The sequence below is a fragment of the Malania oleifera genome, chromosome 13, assembly GCF_029873635.1.
Source record: "Malania oleifera isolate guangnan ecotype guangnan chromosome 13, ASM2987363v1, whole genome shotgun sequence".
In the NCBI taxonomy this organism is placed as follows: Eukaryota; Viridiplantae; Streptophyta; class Magnoliopsida; order Santalales; family Ximeniaceae; genus Malania; species Malania oleifera.
Genome location: NC_080429.1, coordinates 76211428 through 76237182, shown reverse-complemented (window position 1 = coordinate 76237182; position 25755 = coordinate 76211428). Strand labels below are relative to the sequence as shown.

General features: G+C 34.9%; 1 protein-coding gene across 2 annotated transcripts in view; it reads right to left on the bottom strand.

Annotated features, from left to right (window-relative positions):
- Positions 1-25755, bottom strand: part of LOC131146373 (DENN domain and WD repeat-containing protein SCD1) — a 119955-nt gene that overhangs the window by 49409 nt on the left and 44791 nt on the right. For both annotated transcript variants that reach the window (XM_058095960.1, XM_058095959.1), the window contains exons 8-19: positions 23692-23912; positions 23054-23108; positions 22876-22959; positions 22089-22284; positions 21832-21961; positions 21450-21513; positions 21316-21360; positions 11790-11865; positions 11569-11642; positions 11432-11482; positions 9828-9985; positions 9503-9550 (exon numbers count right to left, since the gene is read on the bottom strand). In XM_058095960.1, coding sequence (XP_057951943.1) covers positions 9503-9550; positions 9828-9985; positions 11432-11482; positions 11569-11642; positions 11790-11865; positions 21316-21360; positions 21450-21513; positions 21832-21961; positions 22089-22284; positions 22876-22959; positions 23054-23108; positions 23692-23912 — 1202 coding nt within the window. The remainder of the gene's footprint in view (positions 1-9502; positions 9551-9827; positions 9986-11431; positions 11483-11568; positions 11643-11789; positions 11866-21315; positions 21361-21449; positions 21514-21831; positions 21962-22088; positions 22285-22875; positions 22960-23053; positions 23109-23691; positions 23913-25755) is intronic.

Genomic DNA, 25755 nt, shown 5'->3' with positions numbered 1-25755 from the left:
TTGTTTTTTGTTATTACAACATGAAGCTTCGAATAAGAGATATGGAGGCCGAAATGGACAAAGTGGCTGAACAAGATCCCTTGGACCTTCTTGACATATCAGTTGACTTGGGTGATGAGGATGAGTATCCACTTTTTCAATGGATTAGGCCATCTCATCTTGATGAACGAGACGGAAGTCCCCATCCACGAATGGCCAAGCATGCACAAGATGACTTTGGCATCGATGTTAATCAGGTAATGGTAGAAGAAGTAATATCTAGTAGTGATGATTCTCAAATGAATCTTGGATCTATATATGGAACTTCATCTATGCCCTCTGGTGGTGATGATGATAATGACGACGATGATGCTGGTGGTGACGGATCTAACCTCGGCGGTAGCAGTGGGCAATGGTGATGGTGGGGACTATGGAGGAAATAAAGGATGGCAAGATTATAGACCAGAAGTAGAATATACACGTCCTTCCCAACTAGAAGATGAGGGTCCACAAAGAGAAACACGTCCAGTCGATAGGCAGTACAGTCGTAGAAAAGCAAAAGGGAAGATGCATCAAATAGAAGAGGATACCTTTTCCCTTAGTATGGAATCTATGAGTATAGGAACAGAGCACGACTCTAATAGTTATGGTGGTTATGAATCTACATAGAACAGCTCCTCACAATCTACATATGGCCAACCGTTTTCACATGCAAATGAGCAGGCACAACAATATGGAAATTGGCAACCACATGTCTATGGGTATGGACAAATAGGTCAAGAATATGGATATGAGTATGACCAATATGCAAATGCAAAACAATCCTATGGACATACACAACAAGTAGAACCTGCAAGAAGAAATCCTAGCACACGAAGATTTCTGGCCGAGTAAAAACTGCCATGAACCAGATGACTACGGAGGAGTATGAACAACACATGTATACCTATACTCAATATTTTGGAAATTATATGACATGGAGTGATTATTGTAAACAATATATGTCATCTCGAAATCCTAATGATAGGGATAGGAGAGATGACTTTGAGCCACTAAGAAAGTCCATGTGGTATTAGATCATTAAATGTATAATTTTTATTGAAAATGTAGTTGTTTAAATGATAATTTGTTGCCTTAAATCTTAAAGGAATAGGTTCAAAACTTTATAATCATTTGAATGTTCTTCAGTTCATAGTTTGTTTCGCGATATGCAGTTTAATATCCTACACACTAGAAACTTGTCATATATGCATTTTTTTAATGTATTTTGATACCATATTAAGCATAATCATCTATTCTAATATTTCCTAAAGTTTTATTGTAAATTTCCATCATTTACTATAAATTTCCGTAATTTCTTTAAATCGAAATCGAAATCAAAATCGAAATTTCCGTAAATTGAAACCATCGAAATTTCCATCGAAATCGAAATTTAAGTCCTTGTGAGCAATCCACTACAACCTTGCATAATTCAAATCTCAATAAAAGCATCTTGAAATTATTTTACAATTTGAAACATTTTAAAATTATCACTAATAAAATTATAGCCAATTGATTTCCAATAAAACTTCTATTATTTTCCAACCAAATTTAATTCAATTAATACTATAATTAATTTCTTCTCTCTAGCATTTATACTCTTAAATATCCATGAATTTGTCGACTTTGACCACCCTCAAAATCGAAATGGTATTCAATTTCCATTTTACAAAATTTCCATCGAAATTTCTACAAATCATGCAAATTTGTTTGAAACTTCATAATTCCTACGAAATCAGTCGATATTTTAACATATAATGAAACTTCCTTGAAATTCAAATTTACGATTCAAAACCTGAATTGAAATTTCTCTCTTAATTAATCATCTTTTCTTCTTGAAACTAAATATTATTAATAGTGTTATAAAAGGACCGTATACAACAACAAACCATGCATTGAGTCCCACTAGGTGTGGTCGGATACATGAATCCTTTTCCATCAATTTACACATTTGTGGGCAATTTCCTCCGACAAATTCATGGCTATTAAATTCTTATTAACTATCTTATTCCAAGTTATTTTAGGTCTACCCCTACACCTCCTATTGCTTCTCACAATAACTAGTTCACCCCTCCTCACTAGTGTACTATTTGACCTATGTTTCAAATGCCCAAACCATCTGAGCTGCCCCACCCTTATCTTATCTTCTACAGGAGTTGTGCCTAATTAATCGAAAATATGTTCATTCCTCAATTTATCTTTTAACAATATACTACTTATTCACCTTACCATTCTCATTTCAACAACTTTTACTTTTTTGATGTGTAGTTTCTTATTTGCCCAACATTTTGACCCATATAGCATAGCCTCATAGCCACCTTATAGGACTTTCAATTTAAGGTAGTCTACAATCACACAGTACGCCTGAAGCACTTCTCCACCAACTACTTTAATTCAATATACCTTCTTCAATTTCTCCTTTAGCTTGCATAACATATCAAACATCTAAAACCTACTAGCGCTATTAATTTCTTGACCATCAAGTTTAATCTCTTCTCCAATATTCCTCCTACTATGACTAAATTTACATTTCTTGTATTCTATCTTATTTCTACTAATCCAAAAACATCTAGATTCTAAAGCTTCCCTTTATATTTCTAATTTAGATTCAACTAAGAGTTTCATCAATCAAGACAATATCATTGGCAAACAACATACACCATGACAGTTTATTTTGTATACTCCTAGTAAGTTCATCCATCACTAGTGCAAAAAAATAAGGGTTGAAAGTAGATCCTTGATGTGCATCTATTGTGAATGGAAATTCCCTAGACTCTCCACATAGTCCTAATGCTAGTCATTACTTTATTCTATATATCCTTAATGACTATAGTATTCCTACTAAAACATTTTTTTCTATGACCCTCATTTCTAACCTTTACTTTTGTATATAGGTCTTAACATACTTTTCCTACATTTGTCTAGCATTTCCTTAGTTTTTGTTAAAGCTTGATATATATTGTTGGCCCACAACCTAAAAGCTTAAGCTTTTAGGTAAAGTGGTAATCATGGTTTTAAATGACAGCCGCGACCATTACAAAACAGCCTTTTGGGCTACTGATACCGTTACACACCGCAAAATTAGTGGGAAGAAAAATCACGGCCGTAGTGACCGTTACGTAGTGGCTGTTACAGACCGCGACCGTTATGTAAAGGTCTCTATGGCCGTCACGTAACCGCTATAGGACTGTTACACCAAAAAAATTATTTTATTTTTTTACTTTTTCTTCTCACTTTTTCCCTCTCTTTCATATATCATTCTCAATATACCAAGCGGCAAGAGGAGGAAAAGATTATAATGAGGATGACAATGATACAAAATTTACTAATTCTTTAAATACCCACAATAGATGCATTAATTAACAATTTGAAAATACTAACTTGTTAGGAAAATATTTTATTTTGATAATATTAGTAATGTGATATTTATTTTCTATATTTTTCAACTTCAACCTTCTTTCTTTTCTAGTTATTTTACATTTGTATTATTCGTATGTCTTATGTGTCTAATATATTAATGGAGTGTATAATGTATTTTTTTTTATTAATTAATTTAGCACACATAAGAATTTATCACAGATAAGAACAATAAGAAGTATAAATACACACAAACACATGTAATTTTTCTATCAATGGTGGTTGAAAACAAATGTAAACTTGTTGCCCTTACCAAATAACTTAGTTACTCGAACTAAAGGATTGCTCAAAGTTTAAAACATGCAAGAACACTAATAAGCACAAGGTTGTGCGTGTTTCAAAAAAAATCATGGCCGTTAAACTCGCTTTCCGTTATGTAACATCCACTACTCCCGCTCCCCATTACACTTGTTACCGTTACGTTACGCTACCCGCTACCGCGATTAAAAACCATGGTGGTAATCTAACATAATATCAGAGCTGGTTACGAGGAGTAACCTAGGTTCTAGTCTCGTTGCCCGCATTTATTCTATGATATTTAAAAATTTATTGCGTGTTTATCTCTCCACATGCTGTTAGGCTGCACGTGCGGGGGAGTGTTAAAGCTTGATATACATTGTTGACCCACAACCTAAAAGCTTAAGATTTTAGGTAAAGTGGTAATCTAATAGTTTTTATAATTGTGTTAAATAAATTAGTTAACCATATAATTTTGTCATAACCTAGGCATTTCCAAACATCATTTGGACGTTATCTAATGCTATAGATTTTTCATTTTTCTTCTTTTTTATGCAAATTTAACTTCATTAACTCAACTTTTGTGAATAGATCTCACATTTTTAGCCTTTTCCTTAATTCTCAATTCTAAGTTTAAGCATTCTACTTGGTTTCCATTAAATAGCTTACTAAAGTAACTTCACCACCTTTCTTTAATGTCTTCTTCCTTAACTAAGACAACATCATCCTCACTATTAATACATTTTACATTACGTAAGTCTTTGCTCTTTCTTCCTCTAGCCCTAGCAAGTTTGAATATGTTTTTTTGCCTTCTTGTATTTAATCTAGTATATAAATTATTATATGATCAATGTTTAACTTCACTAACAACCTTTTTTGCATCATTTCTCGCCTCTTTATACATTTCAAAGTTTTCCATGTTTCTATATTTTGCAGTACATGTGCTCAGCTTAATACGTCGATCATCTGCATTTTGTTTTTCAAACAAACAAATAAACCTCATGTTTTATACAATAAGAAACTCAAATTCAAACCCAGACTCTGACTCATGTAGTTTATGAGTTTATCTCCCAACTCTCAAAAGGGGAGATCAGGTTGGGTTGGATGGGATGAGGAAGAGGGTTGGGGGGTAAGATCTTATGTGGTTGCCTTTATGGGAACACTTCTTGATAGCCATCGTTGCCAGCCACACACACACACACAAAAAAGCAATGTATATCAAACTTGAACACTCCCCTGCATGTGCACCCCGACGGCACATGGAAAGCTAAACACACAATAGAAAACACCCATTACAGAGAATATAACAATATTTTTTAAACATCACACAACAAAATGCAGGCAACAAGACCAGAACCCTAGATCACCTAGTAACCAGCTTTGATACCATGTTAGATTGTCACTTTACCTAAAAGCTTAAGTTGTTAGGTTGTGGTCCAACAATGTATCTCAAGCGTTAACAATCTACAAATATGATTTCATACCAATTTAGTCGCAATATCAAAATTTTCAATGACCAATTTTAAAATTGTAATAACCAACCCTCACATGAACAACAAAAGGCTTCCTTCTTTTTAAAGCCTCGTGCCACTACTTTTTTTTTCTTTTTTTTTGCAAATTGGACAATAAATTTAAATTCACTATTTAAGCGAGGGCTAAATCAGAATAAAATCTTCCAAAGCAAATACCATCGACATGTGTTAATTCTTAGATCCTCTAAAAGGTGGTTGAAAAGACCATATTTCTCCAAGGTTATAGGGTTCGCAAGTTGCTCATTAAATCAACCCTTGATTTAAAATACTTTGAAAATTTTAAACAAGCAAAATATTTTACCATGCATTCAAACATATCACTGACCACTTGTCTAAGCATATCTTATTGAAGCATTATAATAATAATGATTACAAAGAAGACTTATCTAAATGTTTTTCTTTTAATAAATTGGAGACTACTAGACTTGAGCTACACAACAAAAGCTCACCCATCTCCCATCCTTTCTCAGCCCTTCGAATATTTGAACTTGAGTCCTTTAACATGAAAGTTCTTAAACTTTAATCTTGGTATCTCCTAAACAACTATCCAAAGGTCATAATATGATAACTAACATGTTAATAATAACTTACAAAAAGATAATTTTCCAACCCACCCATGGACATATAGTCATAAACTACGAGCCTTTGACCTCCATTAAGGTAGTACTCAATCAAAGTTTCTAGATTACAATGGTGCAATAGTCTAAACATGAAAACTTCCATGATAATTTTTTAAAACTTCTAAAGGCCTCAATTTTTTTTTTTATTATAACAATCTGGTAAAATAAAATAATCATTACTTTGAATCTTAAATCAATACGATTAGAAAAATTTTAATTTTATTTGAATGCAGAAAGTTAATGAACAAAAAGAAATTAATAAATAAGCAAGAAATTGCGAAATCAGATCATCACTGATAACTTCAAATCTAGAACCAAAACTACTAAACAATACATCACACAATAATATTTAACATGTCAAAAAGGCAAGTATTCACAAAGTTTAGCTAACAATGAAGAAAATATATTTTTAACTAAATAATTCTACATCTTTTTAAAAATTTCAAAGAAAAATAAACTTGGAAATAGGAGGACTTCCCTACCGTGATATTGAGAGGTGAATGGGCTTTGCGCATATGACATTTAATTGATAAGTTAAAATATAATGGTTGAACAATATTGTTAAGGTTACATATTTCTAGAACCTTAAAACATTACTATTGCAATATTCCCATGGTGAATGACATATTAAAATAAAAATAGAATTTTAGTAATTTAAGAAAAAAAAAAATAGAATTGGGAAATCATTTCCCACTCGTGGTGTGACCATGGTCATAAATTTCCATGACTGTCGAAATTTTTATCAAAATTTCAGCCTTCCATCACCCTCAAAGTCGAAATGGCAATCAATTTCCATCTTATATAATTTTAGTCAAAATTTCCACAAATCATCCAAAATTTATTGAAATCTCAAAAATTTTGGTCAAACTTGTTGAAATTTTAGCTACATAATGAAATTTCCTTGGAATTCAAATGTGACATCAATCAAAGTGAAATTTCTCTCTTAATTTATCTTATTTCTTTATTGAAACAAAAAATTATTACAAGGGCTTTAAAATTATATAAAAGATAAAACTTACAACAACATTATTTCACCATTTATGTCTAAATTATCTTTATTTGTATAATAAATAGCATTGAATTTATTTATGAATTTTATTAATACATTAACTAAATATGTTCTAATACACATTATATTATGAATATGTTCAATACACATATTATATTCCAACTATTGCACCTCAAACACAACATAGATGTATTTCATTTATAATACATTAGTCTAAAACTTACATTATTATCTTTACTAACCATTTCTAAAGTTCCATAAAAAAAAATAAAAAAAAAAATCCCATGCTTTATTGCTAATTTCCATTGTTTTTTCAAATCAAAATTGAAATTAAAATCATCAAAATTTTCACACTAAGGAGCTTAGAAATTTTAGTCAAAATCAAAATTTAAGACATTTGGGTGTGATTAGCCACTGAAAATTTTCTACCAATTTTAATTTTTAATAAAGGTCAAAATTCAGCCTAAATCAAATGGTGAGGATCATCTGCATGATCAAAATCTGAGGTTGATATTATAATTAATCTTGATTAAGGTATTGGAATGTACAGTAACAATTAACATATGCCTCAAACATTGACTAAATAACCCGTGAAATTTTAAACAAATTCCCTTCAGATATAGTTGCTTAACTAATGTCCAAAAATTTAAATATTGGATCACTTCCACTTGTGATCAAATAAATGAAGATTTCCTTATATCATGGATTTCTCTAGGAGTTTGTCACCATCTCTCCTAGAGGGGTGGTTCCATCATCAAATTATTTAACACTTTTACTGAAAGCAATAAATTAACATGACAATCATACATAACCATAAGCATTTAGAAAGTAAAGAAAATCCAAAAAACTTAAGGAATAAGGAGTGCTTATGGGTCATTATTCAGTTTGTGGTAAGATATTCAGAAACACCTTATTTATGGATATTGTGAAGCTCTAATGCCAATTTCCTTAGGGTCTTTAATTTTCAGCATTGTCAAACATTGGTCTTTGTCATTGTGTGGTCCTTCCACCATCATTGGCTGTCATTATTGTTATCATTTATCTTCGGAGAATTTTTTTGGCATTCCCAAGAATAAATTGATTTGATTGTTCAAATTAAAACATTAATTTATGATGTTTATTACGCATGCTTATTTAAATTTCCTAAAGCACCTCCGGGACGACCACACGATTTTTCTTTTTATTCATTAATTTTTCTTTCAAGGACATTCAATCAATATTTTTCATCAATACTTTGGTGCAACAACCTAGCCCACTATCGCCCATTTTTCGCTACACCTGAGTGGTATGAGCGTTAAGTGCAATCCATTGCTCATAGGGGAGGCCCTAGAGAATGATCAAAGGATTCATATCATAGAGATTTAACAAATTTTACACTGACTATCAGTTACCTAACGCTACCCTCCTCCTTTACTTGGGCTTGGAATTGGTCGTGTGTGAAAAAATTAGAACATTGAGTGCACAGCCAGTATCCATGGTGGAAAATATCTAAGCCAGTATCGATGGTGAAAATTCAAAAGAAATCCATTGGCAAGAAAAGGTTGGGATTTGATTATATAGTAGCTGAGTCTTTGGTTGACATAAAGCAAAATACTGGTAAGATATATCGGTAGATGAGCTTAAAGTTGGTGGAACTCTTTTACGGTTGGGGCAGATGGTGTCAGTAGGAGGATGAAGCTTTTCCAAGGAACTCATGAAAATAGAAGATCTTACAAGGCCAGAAAAAATTAAAGTCGGAGAGTTTCTTACAGCTAATTCCCAAAAGTGTTAACTTTTTTTTTCCCATTTCCCGAAGATTATAGATGTGAATGTGTGGTTCAAGTGGGTGCAAACCTTCTATATATCTATTTAAATTCATTGCCTTTCTATTTGCTGAGTCATAAGGGTGACTTATTTTCTTTTTTGGTGTAGAGTGAGTCAGTGACACTTATATGATATATTATTTAAGTCTTGGCAGAATTTTAAGGTTAAAGTATTTTAAATAAGATCTTGTGGTAGCATTTAAACTGGATTTTGGGATCATGATAAATACATTGTGTGTTCATTTGTGTTCTTAATACAATTGTAGTTTTCAATATTTTGTTTTTGACAAGTTGAGTAAATTTTAATTTTTTATTTCCTCGGCTGAATTTAGTGCAAAAAATATTATGCATAAGCATTTCTGTTTTTGTGAAATGAACTCGTCCAACTTCACCATATTTTTGGGAAAACAAAGTTATTTGATCACTACTCTGAATAGTAAACCAAGCATCAAAATGCCACTCTCACAGAACTCTATCAGCAATATTCTTCAAATTCAAATGCAGGAGTCTTACATTCCAATAATCAAGATTCATGGGAATCATGATGATGGGCAATCATATCAAACAAATTAGTTCACACTGGGTGGAGAGCGGGAACCGAACCCACATATTCTCCTTGAAAAACAGAAAGTTTACCATTTGAGGGCATCTAAATTTCCATGAACCAAATGCCACATAAGGATTTTCCACTAGGAGGAACATTATTCCAATGGTCAACCCAAAGTGATGAGTTGGAAATGGATGCATCATACAAGGCATAAATATGCATTTTGTGGAATCAAAAGCAAAAAACTGACCATAACTAAAGGCGCATGAAAAAAAGACAAGTGGAGTGCATAACACATTACAAACAAACAAAATACTTACTTGCTTGAGGACCTTTCCATTAGATACTCAAAGTATCCTTCCCAAAATCTAAGAAAAGAAAAGATATGGTGAAATCAGTGCAAACTTGAATAAATCAATATATATATATCATGATCCATGTACATTGAAGGAACACATTGACAGCTACACCAACAACAAGAGCTAACCATTCCAACATAGGTCAACAACATTAAATCCTCAAGAAACCAAGAAGTCATTATTCACCGATATGGGTGTGCATGCATGCCCAAATAAGAGTACATAACAAACTGCACAAAAGATTCAAATGACGAAAAACTGCAAACAATTAACTTCAAACACATACCTTAGCTCCTCCCAAATGGATATAGAAAGAAGATGGCGCTGGACATAGTCTGGAACATTATTAACATCCTTCTTAAACATTTCAGCAGACACTTCAAGCGCATCTCTGATGGTAGGCATGTCATTTCGAGATGTTGCACGACTGATTGCAGTTTTGAGCTGGATTCACAGAAATTTTTTCAAAAAAATAAATGATAGAGAAAAAAATATATAATTACAAAATGAAATAAGGCACTCTTAAGTTCAAGAGTATCAAAGAAGACAGATTGGAATAAGACTAGGAAAGCAGACACAACTGGGAGACTTAAGTATCCATATCCAACACATGGAGGCTGACATCTTCCCGAGACATGTTACACAAGTGTCAAAAATGAATTAATTATTTTTTTATTTGCAAACACAGCTGAGACACTCCCAGACACATTGCAACACAACAAGGACACATCTGGGGACACTCTTAGCAGTGAAAAGCTGCATTTTGTTGGCCCCTTCAATTGTATCAACGACTGCACCCCCCCCCCCCACCAAAGAGAGAGAGAATCCAAATGACTAAGAAAGTCAAGAGACTTCTTTGACTTTGGTGGGATAAGTAGAGTACTGCTGGACTCCCAGCCCCTACCCTGCCAGAGCAATGATGACAAAAGGAGCAAAACTGCTGGCTACTTGCCTTCTTTTCTTCATCAGTTCAACCATTCAAGCTACAGGCCTCTGACGCTATGGGCACAGCTGATGCAACTGGCAAGTTACTAAGTCCATTGCCAATTCCCCTTCCCCTCCTTTAAAAAAAACAAAATTTGAGTCCTACCCCCCCTCCCAACGCAGCCATTGCCAGATCATCACTCTCCGCTAGTCACTTAATTTGTTTGAATTTTCTCATTTTTTGACAATTGATTTGCCATTTGTTTTTTTTGTTGTTGGATCAATACTCTCTAATGTGCATGTAGCTATTAAATTGCATAACTGTAGTTTGTAAATGTGCAATTGATAGTTGTGCATTAATGATGATTATATTTAGTTTTAAAATAAAATTACCTCAATGTTTGTCATATAAAAGGAAAAACATGCCTTGATATACATAATATTAATTAATTAATTAATGTATCCCAGCCAAGTCAGATCCTCTTTTTTTGCAAAATTGCTGTATCGCCTTGTTGGTGTTGTCATATCAGTGTCCCATATCAGTATCAGTGCTTCCTAGGAATAAGAAAACTCTTAAGGTAGTGTTTGGGAGTACGGATTTCGAGCCTTAGATTTGGATTTCTTTAGATTTGAAAGAAACTTAATACAATTTTGTATTACATTTTGTTTAAATCCATACGAATCCAAATCCAAGCCCTGAAATCCATGCTCCCAAACACAGGGTAAGGGTACAGAACCAAGCAGGATGAAACAAGCCAACTTTAAATTCCTGGTTCATGTGTATTAGTGCAGACGAAATTTTCCGATTGTAGGATTTACAGTCAAAGAAGTTAATTTATGTCTAATTGGAAATAGAAATTACATTGCGTGTAATATTGAATCCTAGCTAGTTCATGATTACGACAACCTCACAGAACAGTTACAATTTAAGCATTAAAAGAACCAAGCAAGAAGTTTTTGAAATACCAGTTCCTTCACTGCAATAAACTGCTCTTCAGTCAAGTGACAGAGCCATCCCTGAAAGGAAAATCCCATAAAAAATTTAGCTCAGTACTCTACACAGAAAAATATTCAAGTAATGTATACTTTCTGGAGCTACATACTGAATGTATGTGCTCCCTTATGCACTCAACAAACCCACTACCGCCAATCCCCTCCGCGTCAGACTCAATCAACGCTGCAAGGCCAATAAATAAAAACTTATTACTTTTTTATACCGTTAATACAATTCTTCAAGCAAATTCTGTAGCATTACTAGCATCAAATAGGCATAAAGAATCAGATTTAAAATATTAAAAGAACATGACCACCCTTAGAACCATACCAAGGATTGTGCCATATTCAAATGATGAAAGAGGATCATCAGTTGCTCCTAATTTCAATAGCCGCAGCCACAATCCCTATTTAAAGAAATAATAAAGAAAAAATCTCATTAAACAGAAAACTAGTATATGAATTTAAATCTAACTAGTTTCTGACTGTTACCTCAAGCAATTTCATGGGAACAGTTATCTACAATGATGACCCTATATTATCATATATGCGCACAAGAGAACAAACTAAGCCTTAATCAGGTTTGAGTTCAAGGTGCATGATATAGCACAAAATAATAGCTTTTGTTGGTAAGGTGAAATATTGTAAGCAATAACCCAGTTAACCAATAGACTAAAAGAGGACAAGAAATCTTTCAGCTACAAAGAAATATCTGAAATATATATACATATAAAATTACTAGACTAAGATAACTTATTTAAAAAGCCTTCCCTTAACAGATGAAATGCTAAACAAGTAAAGCATAGTTTAACTTTTTTCATTTCCTAAGCCCAACTTTAGTATTTACAAAGCTCATTTATGAGATCTAGTTCCAAAAGTTCATTTATGATGTCTTTTGAGTCTAGAGACTGCAAAGAACCTGTGGTCAGCTGCAGAGACAGTAACAGTGGCAGCTAGAGCACAAGAAACGCGGTGGAGGGTTGCAATGGCTGAAGAGATGTGTGCCTTACAAGACAAAAATAGTTGGGAACCAGTACCTTTTCATGTTGATAAGTCTGCGGCTGGATGCCTCTGGGTGTACACCCTGAAGGTCAACCCTGATGGCTGTGTGCGAGCTCGCTTGAAAAGCCCATCTTGTTGCCAAAGGATATACTCAGGTGTATTGGGTTGGATTCTTCAGACACATCTCCTTGGTTGCCAAACTTAAACAGTTCAATTTTTATCTCTTTAGCCACCACTTGACATTGGTGTTAGATGTGAAGAATGTCTTCCTACCTGTTGATCTTCCTTATATGGCCTGAAACAATTTCCCAAAGCATGGTTCGGTTGGTTGAGTGCTGTGGCACTTGAGTTTGGGCTTCAGCATTGTATGGTAGATCACTCTATATTCTAGTGACAGCAAGGAACTTGAGAAATTAAAACAGATGCTTGCTAATGAATTTGAGATTAAAGACTTGGGTGACTTAAAGTATTTTCTCGGTATGGAATTTGCAAGGTCAATAAAAGGTATTTTTGTTTCACAAAGAAAATATGTGCTTGATTTTCTTGGAGAAACAAGTTTACTAAGGTGTAAAGCAGCTGAGACACCTACAGAGCCTAATCTTAAAATACAACCTTCCAAGCCTGAAGAAGTAACCAATAGAGACTAGTACCAAAGATTGGTTGGAAGGCTACTTTATCTATCACATACACGTCCTGACATAGCCTTTGCTGTCAATATGGTAAGCCAATTCATGCACTCACCAGGGCCTGACCACTTTGATGCAGTTTATAGAATCCTGAGATATTTAAAGGGAACTCCAGGAAAAGGTCTATTGTTTGAAGACCATAGACATCTACAGGTTGAGATATACATTGATGCAGATTGGGCTGGGAGTATAACTGATCGAAGATCAACTTCTGGTTATTGTGCCTTTGTTGGTGGAAATTTGGTTACATGGCGAAGCAAAAAACAATATGTGATAGCTAGGAGTAGTGCAGAGGCAGAATTTAGAGCAGTTGCTCATGGAGCTTGTGAAGTGTTATGGACTAAAAAATTATTGGAAGAATTGAAAGTCACTAATCCGCTACCTATGAGATTGTATTGCGATAACAAATCTGCCATAGTTGTTGCTCACAATCCAGTGCTTCATGATAGAACAAAACGAGTTGAGGTCGACAAGCATTTTATAAAGGAGAAATTGGACAGTGGACTGATTTGTTTACCCTATATCTCTACTATTTAACAAGTAGCAGATATACTTACAAAAGGACTACCAAAGAAGCAATTTGAAAATTTGATCAGCAAGCTGGCTATTGAAGACATCTTCAAACCAGCTTGAGAGGCAGTGTTGAAAAGTTTCAAAATTTATCCAGTCAACTCTCCTTGATTATAGGGGAAATTTCCATAATTATGTAAATCTACTCTCCTTGTTTTAGGAGAAATTTTTGTAATTATGTAAATAATCTTAGGAGATATTCTAGGACATATTCTTAGGAGATATTCTAGGAGATTTGTTAGCAATTGTCATTCCTTCGTTTTTTCTATTATTTCCTTTATTATTCTTTCCTTTTAGATTATCCTCATAGTCTATAAGACATTCAGATTGTACCTTATTTTGCAATAATAAGAAATACTATTTCAATTCTTCTCGACTTCTAGAAGTAACTACTGTGCAATTAAATTTATGAGTCATACAAAATAAGTTTGAGGAAAAAAATAATTTAGAAAATACTAGAACAGGGAACAAGGGTATCAAAAACATAGATATGATTTTACATTGTCAAGATAAAATACAAAGGCTATAAACCTGCATATTAAGATTAACTAGAAAGTTCATAGAAAAGAAGAGAGATTTGCAAATGGGATTTTATCCATTTAGACTTCAAAGAAGGCTTACAATAGGGTAACTTAGGATATCTTAAGGGAGCAAGTTCAATGCACATCATCAAGATTTCGTACAATCCGGTGATAAACAGTGATAATTCAATAGAGGTAACTAAGGAATTTCCAATGGTAATATGTTTACCTCAAGTGTTGGCTTTTGAATCCACATCTCTTCGCTTAGTAATTGTTGATGGTAATCTTAGTCATTAACATTGTTAGTGTGTGAGCGTTACATTAACAAGTAAGAATTAGTAAGGGCATTATGGTCATTGGCATGTACTTTGACATGCATTATAAATAAAGGCAGAGACCTATCATTGTGAATCATTCTACCACCATATTGCTCCTAGGATTTTACTCATGTATGTGGATGTTTTGTGATTAGTCGCGATGACAATCAAGGTATTGAGAGCCTGAAGCATTTTCTACAAACAAAAATTTCATAGGTCCATTGAAATACCTCTTGAGTACCTCGGATCCATATACGGTGACACGCCCATGGATCCTAGGAGAAAATTATTTCCAGATGTGGGTGATTTGTTAGCTGACCCAAGAATGATTGAGCTATCTCAAAATCATTCGACCAAATATATCATTTGCGCTATATGTTGTGAGCTGGTTTCTTGATTCTCCTAAAACACACCACTAGGATGCGATCACTGGTATCTTAAGATACCTGAAAGGTGCACACATGGTCTTAAATTTCCATGAAATTTTCCAAGAAATTTCTGCTTTCCACCACTCTTGAAATCAAAATGGTAATCAATTTCCATTTCACAGAATTTTCCTTAAAATTTCCATGAACCATCAAAACTTTTTTGAAACCTCAAAATATATTGAAATTTCATCAAAAACTAGAAAAAATTCCATAAAATTCAAACCTGAGATTCAAGACCTACACTAAAATTTCTCTCCTTTTTTTTTTTTTTTTGTTGTTGAAGTTAAAAGTTATTACAAGAATCTGAATTAAAGCTTTAGATTTTTTAAAATTATATGACAAATTAAACTTCGATATTAGCTACAACATTTTTTTGCCCAGTTATCTTGAAATTATTAACATTTGTGTAATAAAAATATTAGAACTGTTTAAATTTAATTTATATTAATTAAATATGTTTAATACGAGTATTATATTACACTTACTGCACCTTATACACATCCGATCTGTCCTTGATGTATTTTATTGACAATATTTTAGTTTTAGACATTGCCCTTGTTAAAGCTTGATATACATTGTTGGCCCACAACCTAACTGCTTAAGCTTCTAGATAAAATGGTAATCTAACATGATATCAGAGCTAATTACCAAAAGTTCCTATTTTCTAGTCTTGTTGCCTGCATTTACTGTGTCGTATTTAAACAAAAAAAAATTATTGTGTTCCCTATCATGGGTGCTATTTATTGTGTTTATCTCTCCATATGCCGTTGGGCTACACGTGCGGGGGAGTGTTAAAGCTTGATATACATTGTTGGCCCACAACCTAACAGCTTAAGCTTCTAGGTAAAGTGATAATCTAACAGCCCTATTATGTCAATTAATAGTTTTTAAAGTTTCATAAAAGAACTCCATGTTTCTAATTTCCATCATATTTTAAAATCAAAATTAAAATTGAAATTTCCATCAAAATTCGTGTACTTTTGAAGGCTCAAAACTTTAGTCAAAATTGAAATTTAAGACTCTGGGCCCATGTGCAAGTGGACTTGGTAGAGATCTCTTATGTCACGACGGGGTCACACTTGTGTCACCCTCCGACACAAGATCCACAACCAGGTTCTGCGCATTTTTCAGTGGTAACTTGGTATCTGGAAGAGTATGAAACAAATTGCATAGAGATGCTTGAGTATTACGGCGGACTACAAGGCCATGGTCCACACTACTTGATTGGGTGGGTTAAATCGGATTGTAAGTTGTAACAAGCTAGGAGCATATGATGACTATGCTTTAGCATGACGTGGAGTGTCATTGGTTATTGGTTGTCTAGTATTATTACCTATGCTCATTGTGATGTAGTTGACATGTATTATAAATAGAAGACGAGGACTATCCCTCTGACTAGGTTTTCCAAGAAATTTACCAAATTGATTTTTTATTTCAAGATGAAAATTGGTGAATAAACTAAGACACTCTAACCTAGATTTTAACAAATATAACAAAGTAAACAAAAATCATCCACCAAAGACACAAAATGCTGATGACTGGACAGGTCCTTGACCCTACACAAACTACAAAATTAGTCACCAAAATCGATAATCAAGGATGAGAGGATAAAGAGACCAGAAGCCCTTTGTACCTAAATGGGTCACAATAGCCTGGATATACAAGATTCAACAAGGACATTCTAGACCATACAGACTAGGTTCTTATACTCCTCTTGTGAAGTGGTGAGTGATGTACTACCCTACAGAGTGTCCAAGAATGCTGCAAATGTCCACTTAGGAATCACCATCAGCAAATGACTTCCTGGCCACAGATAGCTTCCAAAGGAGATCCCAACAGCAAAAAATAGTATGGTCTTCCTTCTAGCAACACGTGTGAATAAGGGTACCACCACACCCAATAACTATTACCAAAACCACCACCTCTTCTGCAACATCCCCCACAACTTGGCCTCTTCCATGAATACCACCTCTGCCACAACTAGACGTGCACCAACCATGGTTGTACTCTGCATAGGAGAAGCTTAAGCAGAAGAGTTAGACCCATCTTTGGTAATCTGCTGGATTCAAGCATAAGCTTCATCATAGAGGGCCTACATTTTCTAGCAAAAATATTATCAGGTATCATCTTGAGCTCAACACTCAACCCAGACAAGAACATGGCTGCCAAAACTTCTGCATGTTACTTCTTAGTTCTTAATCCTATAAACATTGTTACTCAACTACTTATCGGTCGGTAGAGATTTAATTCCTCCAACCACCCCTTGAAACTATGGTAGCACTGACTGATAGACCTATTCTCTTGGTCAAACATTATGAATCTTATCCAACTCAAAGATATGAGCCTCATTCTTATCTTGTCATAAATTCACACAAAGATCATCTCAAATAGCCTTCGCAATCAATGAATATAACACATCAAATTGGCAGCAATTCTTGGTTCTATGCTATTCCGCTATCAGAAAAGAACCAGATCATTCTACTTCATCCATTCTTCAAACCTTTGAATCAAGAGATGCAGGAGCGTGAACCAAATATTTAGGCATGTCCTTTGCATTAATCTACACCTTCACTGCCAGAGACCATAACAAATAATTGGAAGAACTTCACAACTTAATGATTGTTATCTGTAAAGCTACAGTATCAGCAGTGATTCACTATAGAACCCAGCTCAAAAAATCTGAGAACTCAGAGAGAATGCTGAGGGAAAACAACCAGAATATACCACTCCTCCAGTAATAAATTAGCTAAAAATGAAGTTATTATCAAACCAGCAGCACACCAGCACAAACAGTGAACAAATCAATTACAGTGCAAAGCAATGCAGTAATGCATAAAAAGGCACTTTGGGGGAGTGGCAAACATGGAAAAGGGCATTTGTTAAAGCTTCAACAATTAGACACGACCACAACTAAAAAGCAGCAGTGACAAACCAGCAGCTACAACAACTTGGGATGAAACACACGCATGAACAAAACAACAAACACAAGCACAATCCCAGCAAAAAAGCAACAATGACAATCCAGAAACTACAGCAGCCTAAGAGGGTATGCAGGCATGAAGAAAATAGGCTGGAACTCCAAAAAAACCAGCTGAAATCACAAACTAATAATGAGTAGGAATTATTTTTGCACCAATAAATATTACAAACACATGACACATCCAACATGAGACGCACATACTGGAAAAAATCAACACCTAAGCAATTCTCGAATCACAAGTATTCCTGAACCAAGAATGAGCAGGAGAGCGGAAAAACAAGAAGAAACAGGAGGCTGAAATCATCCAAAAAAGCCCTCTTTAACCCCTTCCCAGTATAGGTTATCGAACACATCAAATTTGAAAATTCCATCTGACCCTTCTTCGCCTTAGATTTACCCCCATCAAGCGTAAGTGCCCAACTTCATTTCCTCCATGATCAGCTGACATGAGGTTCAACCTATCCAGCAAATTCTGAGTTTGAATGTCTTTATCAGTAGATACTTGAACTGGAGGGGGTAGAATTCCATCTTTTACCATTGGCTCTTTTATAGAAACATCATCCTCAAAAACATTCATTCCATCTAAACCTTCTAGAGGAGGTGGCAACAAGTAAGTTAAATCCCCAAGACAATCAAAAAGAGAAGTTGGAAGAAAATCCTTGCTGTTCGCCTTCTCCCAAATATGATCCAAAAATAAACCCTTGTCACATTCAAAATCACTAATACCCACGCTATCATCATCAGATAGACCCCCCCCCCCCCCAAACCCTCTCGATAATTGGCTCCTCCACTATACTTAAAACACCTTTAGAATCTCTCCAAAGAATTTTTTTTTGTTTTAAATATTTTGTCACCAGAGGAATCCTGATTATCTTCAAAATACTTTCTCCTTTAAAAACCCAATTCCACACTCTTATGGCGAGCATAAACCTTTCAACTCTTCAAATGATCTGACTTGATCCCTTTATCATCTGAATTCCATTCTGAACCAACAATAAAGTGCTGAATTTCAACTTCACAAGAAGCAAAATTCTTAGAAGATCCCCAAACTCAATCCTGGAACCACATCTACTATCATTCTTCTCCAGAAAAGGAGATGCATTACTCTCTACCAAATTAGCAGAGTTTCTAGCTACCCATCTATCTGATTCCACTTCCATAGCTTTTTTGTTTTTAGAGCACCTGCTTCTCTCCTCTCAACCACCATTGATCTTGTTTGAAGACAATCGAAGCCCTGAACCGCCTACATCTTTCTTCTGTTCAGAAGAGATATTAGTTCCAGGAGCCTTGCGCATTTTCAGAAGAGGGCCCTTTTTTGTCTAGACACCTAACTAAGCATTTGGGCCTGCCCATTGGATTGGCCCAACTGCAATTTACCCTGCTCAAAATTCCCTTCTCTAAACTGGCCCAATATAGAATCAAAATTCTGCTCTTGTGCCTCCTTAACCAACAGGCCCATCAGTAAATTTAAAAGGCCTTTATCACTCTCAAACATCCAGCCCGTATCTATATTAATTGACAAAGACTCAGGGCCAGCCCACCTACAAGAAACCCTAGCACCCTCTGATCTAGCCTTCTCTGCCAAAACCTTCTCCCTTAACAGCGTCAATTGATCGTGCAGAGTTGTTGACAAGGTCTCCTCTTGCATCTTCCCCTCACAACAAACACACACACCCCTGTCACATCCTTACGGATTGATCGAACTCCATCCTTGAGAATCAAATGATGAAGATGAGTAACAACCTTAGAAATCAATCAGACACCATTAGCTTCAGATTTTCCTGATACTATCTGACTCCAGAATTGTTTCTCATATTCTTGTTACTATCAACTCCATCACTGCCTGAAACACGAGAACTACCAAAGCATTGAACTCTTCCCCAAACTGAGACCACCCCATGCTTTCAGATCCTTTGGGGACAAAGATAGAATATCTTTTACCGCTCCATCCATGCCCTACTTCCATGAATTTCCCTGACCTTTTCACATGAATCACATCCAATAATCAACAAAAAACCCACCCAAAAGCTACGAAAACCCCTACAAACTTCCAGCAAGAGAAGAGAACCCCTGGGAGAACCATTTCACTGCAATTGAAGAAAATCAAACCCATCAATTCCGTTGTCGATTCTTCTCTAAAATGAACAAAGCCCCAACCTTCCCTACTTTATCTAATCTCATTTGGAAGGATTTCCTTCAATCTGGACAGAACGAATCACCATCATCAATACCTAACAACGCCAAGGTCTCAATCAAGAAAACGAGGAGAATGAGTGAGAGTCCATTGCTTGAGGGAGAGCCATCCTTCTTACCATCCATGTATGCAACTAGCGCAGGGGTCTCTGCAACTTTGACTTCGTGCCCTGGAGAAAGAAGATGATTGTGGTACTCGCTGCAAGCAGCAAATCAAGACAATGGAGGCACTATGATGGCGGTGAGGCTTTGATGGTTGACACGACAGTGCAGATCTTGAAGGTGCTGGCAGCTCTCATGCCAGCGGCGATAGAGCTGCCAGCGCCGATGGTGTGGCAAGAGGAGATCAATGGCGGTGGTTCCTCGCAGTGAGAGACAGAGATTGTGAGAGAGAGAGAGAGGGGGTGCTGGAGAGGCCTCGCATCAGTGTTGAAGAGGCCGGTGGCTAGCAGTGGTGACAGCAGCACACAGTAGCATGCGCAGGAGTCCTTAAGGCTGCGGCTCTTCATGTCTGATACCCATATTATTAAAATATACCCTTATGGAAAAAAGACCTCCGTACAAATAAAACAATATGCTATAATCAATAGCTCACTGCCACAATTTAACAGTTTCTAAACCGTCACTGATCAATGCATAACTTCAGCAAATTTCCTCTTTCCTGTTAATTTTTTTCGTTGTCCTCAAAACCACAACAATATCTTTTGGAGGCGACCAGCTTGAGGCCCTACCACCCAAATAATTGATCATCCTAAACCTCATTGATCATCCTCATCCCTTATTATTCTTACTAGTAAGGTATCTACTTTGTGTTGGTTCATCATATAATTATATACTATAGCACATCAGCAGTCATTAAACTTGTTAAAGTAGGTTTATCCCAACATCAATTTATATTCTCAGCTTAGACATACATGAAAACTTGACAAGTAAAGCAATAACTTTCTTTCATGAACCATGCCATTTTAGACTTACCATAACAATAAATTTTCAATGGAACAAATAAATTTAGTGAACTATCAATTTTCAATGGAATACATCAACTTAAATGAACAATTATGCGATGCAAAAGCTCCAAGATTATTATAGATGCACATTGAACATGTATAGTTATAAAACTACCCAAAAAATTCACAAAAATAGTTCAAGAAATGCCTCACCTGCAATTTCACTTTTATGTCCAACACCATACGCTCTCGTTCTGCCTGTAAATCATAAGTACTTCGATTACGTCGCCAAAGCTTAAATCAACACAAAACTGCAAGAGCATCATCATGACAGTTTAAGAACTTACAGCTCTCTCCATTGGGCTGAGAGTTTCTGCTTTCGAGTCTTTGCCCACTAGCACAGAAGGTGAACTAACCAGAGAAAGAGGACAAAATTATATAATATATATATAGACATGTTTTTATGTTTGCATATATGTATGTATAGGGCAGCTTAATGATAAACACAGCAACCAATCTGCAGTATCATTTGTGAGTACAATAGTAATCATCCTACAGCTTTAGACAACCAATTAAAAAAACTTTCTCCATCTCAGAGACATGCACAATATATATACAATGGCATGAATATTTCTCACACAATAATGTATGTGTGTGTGCATGTGTTTGTGGCATTGTACCTAGAACTATGCGTTCACATGTGCTAAATATATAACACAAAATATATACCCAGGAGTATGCTTTCCAGAATACTCCAGAGCTCCACTTGCAGCTACAAGAATCTGCCTCCTCTTCTCTTCTTGTTCTTCGGTTCTAATGTCTGAGGGAAACCTGTCATAAGTGTATTTGGCACCTGAACCTGAAGGACCATAGAAAAATGAAAGCCAAAGAAATAACACATTCAACTGAATATGTTCCAAAAGGTTTGTATATTAAAAAATTAAAAAGATAAAACTGAGAATTCTCACATAAACAGTAGCAAATACCTGATATCCCGACACCAGGGTCAGATATAGTTATAATCTCAAGCTCCTGCAATGATGAGGGAAAAATTGACATAGGATTTTGTCCTCTTCCAAGAGCATCTTGCAACTTGTCAACAAGATTTTTATTATTTTCATCAGACCCTATGCCTCTCTCAAGATAATCCAGGAAACCATGAGAGTCTAAAAACTGCGCTATCTGTTTATTTAAAACAAAACACAAAAAACAAAAAACAAAAGCAGATGGTTAAAATCTAAGGATACCACAACAAACTATTAAATAAAGAAAGAAAGAAACAAAGAAAATGGCAAAAGAACTGAAAAAAGATATTCTGGATTAAGAAAAGGAACACTTGTCCAGGTGTAAGTGTAACTATTGCTTGCAATCACTTAGGCTCCATTTAGATCAAACGTTTTTGTTCAAGGACAGGAAAATGAGAAGGAAATTCATTTTCTATAGCATTTTCCCTTTACGTTAAAAGTGAACAAATTTGTAATAAAATCAAAAATTAAGAAGAAACAAATTTAATGATGTGTGAAATGAAACTTCTGTTATTGATTTGCTATATGATTTATCTTCCACACTTTCCCTCTCAAATGTATTCCAAGTTCCAAATGCGATCTTATAGTCACAGGAAATTAAAATTTAAAAATTTAAAAGTTAAAAAAAATGGGAAAAAAAAGTTAAAAATATTGATCAATGACACAAGTAGCCACCAAATTTAACCAAAATGACAACTTACAAGTCAGTGAGAGAATAAAAAAGAATAGTTGATTAACATGATACTACCATGGGTTCTGGTGGTTGATTGGTGGACCGAGCACGCTTCTTTAGAAAGGCTTGATTATTGAAGGCTTGAGCAGCAGAATTTTCCTGACATAAATGACTTGTCAACAAAATCAAAGGGATTGGTAAAAAAAATTTACCACCAAAGCTACATATTGGGGAATATGATGAAATTTCTTACAATAAAATTGCGGTAGCCACCTAAAATTGATGCAAAAAACTTCAGGAATATCAACCTGCAAAGATGAACAGATTCAAAAAGAGGAGGAAAAAGATGTTACATGTTGAATTCTCTCAAAAAAAAAAGTTTTTTGCAATAATTTGAATTAAAAATAAAGACCTTAATATGTTATAGCAGCATCAATCATATAATGTAAGAAATTATTGTAATGATAGAATACAGCAAGAATAACACTCTGATTTTAATTTATGCAATTATGAGTGGTATAACATTGAAAAATAAATTAAGGAATGAACATATTCGTGGTAAGTTAAGTGTAACTACTATAAAAGATAAGATAAGGGAGGAACGATTCAGATGGTATGGACACTTGCAACGTAGGCCACATAGTGCACCTGTGAAGAAGAGTGACTTAATTACTGTGGGGAATAGTAGAAGGGGTAGGGGTAGACCTAAAATAACTTGGGAGGAGATAGTGAGTAAGGATTTAATAACCTTGAATCTATCAAAAGAAATGGTCAATGATCGCATAAATTGGCGGAAAAGGATTCATATAGCCAATCCCACCTAGTGAGACTAAGGCTTGGTTTTGTTGTTGTTGTTGTTATGAAAAGTAATTGTCCCTAGAAAAGTATCACCTAAGTTGAAGGTCATGATCCTCTCCCCATGGCCTGCTGCTGCCTCTTGGATATTGATCACTTGAATTAGCAAGATTAACCTTCATCTGGTCTATCCCAACAACATTGGGATACAATAACTTCATTATTTCAGTACGTAAAGAACCTAATTCTGGCTCTGGTATGGGAGGTATTTCTTCTGACGAGGTGATACAGTTATACTCAAGATCAACCACAACCACCTGCAAGAAAGAAAAAGGAGAAAGAATATACAGTTTTCATCAATCATATTTTAAGAGCATAAACAATGATACAATTTTGAGACATCGCACAAGCATGCACAAGTGTATAAATTGCACCTTGAAAATTTTCCCCTAGATCTTCAACATAAAACCTTAAATGAAAAGAGCTAAAGAAGTGAAAAAAAAAAATAAAGAAGACAAAAGTGAGGTCATATAATAAGGTGTTTTGAAAATTTTAAAACAATGGCCATCATGAACAGTTGGAAAGAAAAATTCCTAGCCGAAACACGATTATGTTTTTTTCAGATTGTTAAAAAATAGTGAGATAGAAGCAATTGTATGCACACAAAATATGCTGCACAACAATGCATCTCATTCATAATCTGTGCAGCACAAAATAGAAGACTAGAAGGTTAATCATGGGCTTAAAACACTTCTATTTATCAATGAGTGGCAAGGGTTCTTCCCTAACCAAAAGAGGAACTTCCACGGCAGATTCATTTAGACAAGACTATATGACACCATCGCATTCTGGGCTGCTCCTTTGCATCTTTTTAAAAGGCTTTCAGGCCGAGCATCATCCAGGCATGATTCCTTTTTTTTCTTTTTTCCCCTGGCTCTTCATTTCATCTCCATAAGTTCTGGTCCCTAATCACTCTTAGCTTGTATTTTCCTTTCCTCATCCTACCAGATCCATTTTCAAAGGAGAGGGGCAGAGAGAAAAAAAAAAGAAGATATTATGATTGATATCAAAGGGTTCGAAACCTACAATCATGCTATTAGTCATATTTATCAACTGCAATGTGTGCTATTCAGCAGACGTGCAGGCCCTCTTTTTGTGCCCATTCTTGTATGCCTTAGAATTGTTACCCCTTTACTCATTTCATTTTTTTTATTTTTTATGGTGGTAAAGCTAAGATTCTATTTCCACAGTATTAGTCCTATTAGTCCAACAGTAAATATAACCTGTTCAATTAACATCCATATAGTGTTCATATAGTTTGGTTAAATAATGTCCTGTTAGTCCCAAGGTATTCCATTACCCCATTGAAAAAACATCCACATGTCTAATCAAGCATTTTTTGCAAAAAGTTGTACCTATATAACAAAAAATATATGCCGAGCATGACATCTAGATCTTCATTCATTTTGTTCAGTTAAATATCAAATACACAGAAAACTGTTCACTGCAGATGTATTTTTTTACTTTACTGAATCATGGTAGCAATTCATATTATGAATTATCATTGTCATCTATTCCGGTTTCATTTCATTTGCAGAATATCTATTCCAAGGAATAGAATGGAATACAATGAAATTGTAATTAAAGTAAAGTAGGAATTTCTCTCTTCTCTCTTTCTTAATAAATTTCTTTTGCTATAAAAATAAAAAAAATAATAAGTAGGGATATTATTAAAAACAAAAAAAAACCACCCGTGTGAAAGCTTGTACAATTCCATCCAACCTGTTATAGGACATGAATAGACAGTCCCATGGTGGACTTTGGAAATAGTTAATGAGTTATTCCTTATCTATTCCATGTTGTGGAGTAAAAAGAATTTTGTCACTGGATTTCTTTTGCGGTGACAATACATCTTCCTTTGGAAGCTACAGAATCCTTATATTATGATTATTCCATTTCTAGAAATATGCATTCTGTGAACCAAACATATATTTACTCAAATGTGCAAGCATTTCAAGTTAATGAGCATTGTTAAAGTTTGATTTACATTGTGGGCCTATAAACTAACAGCTTAAGCTTTTAGGTAAAATGATATTCTCACATGGCAAGAGGTCCTGGGTTCTAATCTTGTTGACCACATTTATTGTGTGGTGTTTAAAA